Source organism: Cyprinus carpio, chromosome B25, assembly GCF_018340385.1.
Source record: "Cyprinus carpio isolate SPL01 chromosome B25, ASM1834038v1, whole genome shotgun sequence".
NCBI lineage: Eukaryota > Metazoa > Chordata > Actinopteri > Cypriniformes > Cyprinidae > Cyprinus > Cyprinus carpio.
The window spans coordinates 13,552,427-13,558,811 of record NC_056621.1 but is presented as its reverse complement, the minus strand read 5'-3'; the positions used below and the strand labels follow the sequence as shown (position 1 = coordinate 13,558,811).

At 35.3% G+C, this 6,385-nt stretch overlaps 1 protein-coding gene across 2 annotated transcripts in view; it reads right to left on the bottom strand.

The window, feature by feature from the left end:
- Window positions 1-1,799: 1,799 nt before the first annotated feature.
- Window positions 1,800-6,385, bottom strand: part of LOC109052256 (transcription initiation factor TFIID subunit 4-like) — a 39,345-nt gene continuing 34,759 nt past the window's right edge. For both annotated transcript variants that reach the window (XM_042752556.1, XM_042752555.1), the window contains exon 14: window positions 1,800-3,417. In XM_042752556.1, coding sequence (XP_042608490.1) covers window positions 3,244-3,417 — 174 coding nt within the window. In that variant the 3' untranslated portion in view covers window positions 1,800-3,243. The remainder of the gene's footprint in view (window positions 3,418-6,385) is intronic.

Genomic DNA, 6,385 nt, shown 5'->3' with positions numbered 1-6,385 from the left:
TGTCTAAAGGGAAACCTGGACTCATGTGGGAGAGCTTTTCTGATGGCATCGCTAAATCCTCTACTTTTTTTCCGGATTCCCATTTTCTTCAAAACTAGCCCTGAACTAGTCGCTAGTTAATTATACATAATTGCTTTGAGTAAACGGTTAAAAAGTAAATATCTTTTGTAGATACAGTGTCCAAAACATCATCTTGTTGAATGAAGGCACCTTTTGGATAAATGAGATTAGTCAGATTGTTAATGAATGCAGCACTTTCAGGGGGCGATACTAGGACCGTTTGAGAAGAGGGGAATTACTGTGCCCCTCAAGGCTTGGAGACGGAGGGGCTATGGGTCAGACTTCTCTCCAGGAGTTAAGGTCACTTTCCCACAATCCCTTTTACTCACTCTCCCTTAGCAAAACAGCGCAATCAGAGCCACTCGGAGAGAGACTGAGGGAGAATAAACTTAAAAGGTTAACTTGGTGGCTGGTAAACAGACTGAATTGCATAATGTGTTGTAAAAAGGCACATTTAATAAGAGTTCTTTGCCTCGCAATTTCAAACAGAAGGGTCACTGAAATGTCAGATATGTTGTTATGCTAAGTGTTGTCTTAACTGACCAGCTTTTCTTTCCAGATTTTCTTGATTTGTTGTACATAAAGGCTCACGAACGCTTTGTAGGCCCCCTGAATGCAACTTATCTCGCTGCATCGCAACTGCCATTTGGCTTTCAATTTTAAGGACGAGAACATTAAAAATATGATTATCGGAAAAGCTGCGTTGGACGTTACATAAATCTTAATTTAAATACTGCTCTAATGGATGTTGTGTCAAGATGTATATTGCAGTATGGTCCAAATGTATATTATTTAAATAAAACATTTTTTGTAATGGATTATTATTGATATGAATCCTAGTGGTATGTCAGGCATGTGTTTATTTGAAGTGTAACTTTTTTTTTTTGTAATCGGTGTTGAAAAAAAAAAAAACTTTTAATAAATTGTTGGAGTTCTTTCCCTATTTTAAACCACTGGCAGCATGCATGTGAATGTGTTGGAAAAACTTGAGATACAAATGAAATTGAACATAGTAAGGGGTAGTCAAAACCCTCGCTATGAAACAGAAGATCTTTTAGAATGTGAACTTGCAGTCTATTGTAAGAAAGGGGTGGAGTTTCAGCAGACTAAATGATTGGAGAAGTATGGCACATATCAGCAGAGAGAAGTCTGTTGATTAAAATTTTGTTCACCCAAAAATGTAAATTCTGTCATTAATTACTCAGCCTCATGTCGTTCCAAACCATAAGAGTTTCTGTTCATTTTCGGAACACAAATTAAGATATTTTTGATGAGTCAGAAAGCTCTCGGATTTCATCAAAAATATCTTATTTTGTGTTCCGAAGATAAACGACGGTCTTGCAGGTTTGGAACGACATGAGGATGAGTAATTAATGACAGAATTTTCATTTTGGGGTGAACCGTTTAAACAAGACTGACATTTTGATTAAAAATGCCAAATTTTTTAAGGACACATGGATGAACAGTTCCCAATAAGATCAATAACAGCATTAATTGTCTGAACAAAATATTCAAATACAAAAAAATGTAGGGAAGGACTTGACGTTTTTAATCAGAAATTGACAATCATGAAATGTGGGCAGTAAATACCAGAATAGAGCCTCGCCTGATCGAGTTTTCAGAAAAAAAAATGTCCCAGAAATCAGGCCACATTTATTTTATCCTTTACTTTCTGGTTATACTGCTGACATGTTTGACACATTAAATGTAAAACAACATTAAAGAAAGTCTTGGCAGAATTATAATTAGGAACTTTATTCTTTTACAAAAGTACAAATTTAATAGAGATGAGCACTTTTTTCCAAACCAACCAAACATTCAAAAATTGTTACATTTAGCAAAAATAGAAATTCTAATAGATATGTTTTTTAGACAAAAGACAATCCCTTGATCAACAATACTGTTTGTCTAAACGCCAGCACAAACAATACCAGTTAAAAGCAATCTGAGAGATGGAAAAAGATTTTGCCTCAGATCTCAAAGGAATCATTGCACACGACATGAACGCTGACTGTCTCCCAACATACATCTGTACAGCTCCAAAATGTCAATGTTGAACACGTCATTTCTTCTCCTACTCCATGGCATAAAGGGCAATATACAAATATTCAGTACTTGAGACATAAAATAATGCCCAATGACAGATACCAAATTTATAATGAACTTGATTTTAAACACAAAAGTACATGATCCAAAATGTGACATTAGTATTTTAAAATCATTACTGCGGTCAGTCAAATCCACCTCATTTTGAACGGATTTAAAAAAATGGTCAAATGAAAAATATGAACAACCTGCCATTTCTCCACAAATAAGTTACAAGAGATCCTGCTCTAGAATCGTTGGTGAAGCGATGCATATTAGTATTAGCATATTAGATAATTCCATGCCGTGGATCTGATTAAAAACAATGGTGCCCCAGGAGGGCCACGTAAGGCACCATTTCACAGTATACTTAATGCAGACACTAGTGAAACCGTACTCATCTATAACCCCACACTGAGTGTGCGAGACAAAACTGTCACTTAATTTCAAAAGACCATCCAATAGGATGAAAGACAGTGTTTTACAACACAGAGTTTCTTCATTTTGCATAAATCAGTAACAAAAAACCCCAAAAACATCCACGCGGATCTTCAGAGACTTAAAGATGCGCTACTTATAAGTTACTAAAAATACTCCAGACTCGTTAGACCTCTAAAACCAGGAACTTTGCATTCACGTTTCCAGTGTCTCTATTGCAAATGAGGCTTTAGGTTAAAAACAAGTCCAGCCGCTATTAATATAAAACAAATCTCAATCTCTATCCTGAAACGTAAAACCGGTCCGAGTCCAAGTTAATGAATAAAAAGGTCAGCACTGCTTAAAACCATGGCTCATTAATCCAAAACAAAGGGGAAATAAAACCATAAAAGGGTGACCCAAAAGGGGGGAAAAAATACATGGTGTCCACAGCCGCCGCCGGATTTTCCAGAACCTTCTCATCTCCAGAATGCCTACGTTTGGAAGATTTACAGCAACGTTGCTCGTTATGACACAAAGAGTACATGCCCCAGGTGAGTCTGAAGGCACAGACCGGAGATGAATGCGGAGAAGGAGAGGAAGACTTGAACATATTACTGAGAGTCAAGCAGGTGGAGTACCATTAGCGTGGATGATCTCATCCATCTCGCTGGATCACTGCTACTTCAGAAGGGCCTTGTAGAGTAGCATGGACCTGGCTGTGGTTCGCTCCTGCTCCAAGCAGAAGATCAAGTCCCTGAGGTTGACCCGGGTAATGCGCTGACGGGTCTGCCGGACTGAGGATGTGGAGGATGAGGTAGAACTGGTCGCTGATCCGGAGGAGCCCACAGGAAACTGAAAGGGAATAAGGAATGAACTGATTAGGTCATTGTCTCATTTTTTATATATGTGACCCTGGAGCACAAAAGCAGTCTTAAGTCACTGGGGTATATTTATAGCAATAGCCTAAAATATACATTGTATGGGTCAAAATTATAGATTTTTTTATGGCAAAAATCATTAGGATTTTAAGTAAAGATCATGTTCCATGAAGATATTAAGTAAATTTCCTACTGTAAATATATCAAAACTTAATTTTTGATTAGTAATATGCATTGCTAAGAACTTCATTTGGACAACTTTAAAGGCGATTTTCTCAGTATTTAGATTTTTTTGCACCCTCAGATTACAGATTTTCAAACAGTTGTATCTCGAGCAAATATTGTCCTATCCTAACAAACCATACATCAATGGAAAGCTTATTTCTTTAGATGATGTATAAATCTAATTTTTGAAAAATTGACACTTAAGACTGGTTTTGTGGTCCAGGGTCACATATATATACATACATATACATACATACATATACATATATATGTATATATATATATATATATACACATATACATACACACACACATATATATATATACATATATATACATATATCTCAAACATTGGATTAATTCACATTATTTTGTGCTTGTGTTTAAAGAAAGAAAGAAAGAAAGAAAGAAAAAGAAAGAAAGAAAGAAAGAAAAAAACTTATTTTCAAAGAACGTATTACGCCAGACTGTTTTTTTATTCAATTTAAAACAGTAGAAAATTATGGAAGCCCATCTCGCAAATCAGAATTTTTATCGAGTTAATCATTTATCTTTTTCCCCTCAGAACTGGACTTTTGCGAGTTTATGTAATGCAATTCTGAGAAAAAAAAGTCAGAATTACCAGTTTATCTCTCACAATTCTGAAAAAAATATATGTAACTTTAATTCTCAAAGATTCAATTAGGTGTTTTGTGTTAAATTTAAAATTGTAACGATTATCATCATTATTATTTTCTAACTTAGAATTAGGTCAGTTTTTTTTGTGTAAATTTACAATAGTAAAAGGCTAATTTTCAGACAAAAATTAGATTGGCTCACATGTTTTTAGCTTTATTTAAAAGTCAAAAATTCAAATCACCCAAAATTAAAGCAAGTCTTTGTGCTACTTAAATCTGAGAAAAACCAGCCCAGCCTTGCTTTGATTCCATAATGCGAGCATTTTTGCAATAAAGCCCTAGCAGTCATCAAAGATCCTCTGGTTTTTGTGCTTTTGTGTGTTTGTCAGCACACCTGCACAACATGTGATCATCTGTTCTCAGCTGGAGGCTAGAGAGCCACACCTCACGCCCCGGGCAGCAGACTTTTGATCTCAACTACAGTATCTCAAAGCACTTCATCTTCAGACTCCACACAACAAATGAGTGCGAAAGAGTGAGATCAAACCGAAAGCCTTATGAAAAACAATAAAGACCATTCAAATAAAATCTACGCTTAGTCAAGACATCGAAACGGAAGGCTTGAGACCAGCCGTCGCCACATTAAGATTATTTACACAGTCCACCTCGAGGAAAAAAAGCCCTTCCATCTAATTTCTAGGAGGAGGGAGGAAGATGGCATGTGTATTGTATTCATCAGTAGTACAGGGGGTCTATAACGTGACATCAGTCGGCAGGAATGAGGTTAGGGTCTCCAGCCTTCACTGAATACTAAGTACATGTGAGAAGGTGTAAGACGGCCTCCGGGCACAAAACACACACCACACCCTACAGAAACAACCTGCAGCATTGTGGGATCTATATCACCCTCATACATGCTCTTACACACCCTGAATGATTCCCACTCTCACACACACCCAGGGCTGGCAGAGCTCACGACATGTTTACGCGGGCAGGTCCGTGCGCGGTCTTGTACATTGTTAATGTTAGGTCATTATTTGAAAATTGTCAGGAGCACTTTTAGGGAAGAATGACATGCAAAACTGAAATTAGAGATTAATGCCAAAATTTTCACTCATAGCCACACCCAGAAGAGACTGTTCCAGGAAGTTTAGTACAAGCGATCAAGTGATAGTAAGTCTCTGGTTACATATTGCACACACTTAAATAAACCTGAAATCAATGCTGAGAAATGGATGCCGTATGTGTGTGCGGAGACAACAACATAAGCTAGTGATTTCACATCCGATGCAATGCCACGCAATAGTCAACAAACCAAATCAACAAACACTTCTTAAAAACAGACCCGCTATATTTAGCTATTTCAAATAAATGGGTCAATGACAAGATACACATATTTTGGATATTACAATTTCTTCAAAATGTAATTAATATACGCAATGACTCGAATACATCTCATCTACATTTTTTTTTTATTCTTAATTAAAATTCATTTGATATTTTTGGTCGTAAAACTACAAAAAAAAAAAAATTAAATTAATGTTAGTTGCCATGGAAACATTTCTCATTTTTGTTTTTAAGTACCAAACTGACTAAAACTGAAATAAAACCAAATACATAAACAAAAACTAAGAATTAAAAACACACTAAAGAAAATGTAAAAAAAATCTTTTAACTAAAATAAACTGAAAGTTTAAAAATAAAAGCTAATATTTGATAATTTTATGACAAGTATAAATCAGATTGTAAAATGTTGTGATGTGACTCCCCAAAAACCCAAAAAATTATATTTATAAATTGATAATTCATGACATTTACAATACATACTTTTTATCTTTAAAACACTTAAATGAAAAAATTAATAAGATAATTGTGTAAATCCACATGTACTTTTTACACGACGGTTACACCACATGACATTATGAATCATTAAACTGAAACTATAATGAATACAGAGCACATTTCTAAAAACTTGCAACCTGCTTTGAAAACTACAAGTTTATGAAGTTTTTATTTATGTATTTTTATATCATGGACACTTATTACTGACCCATAATAAAAAAACAATTAGCAAAACAGACATTATCAGGAAAATAATTC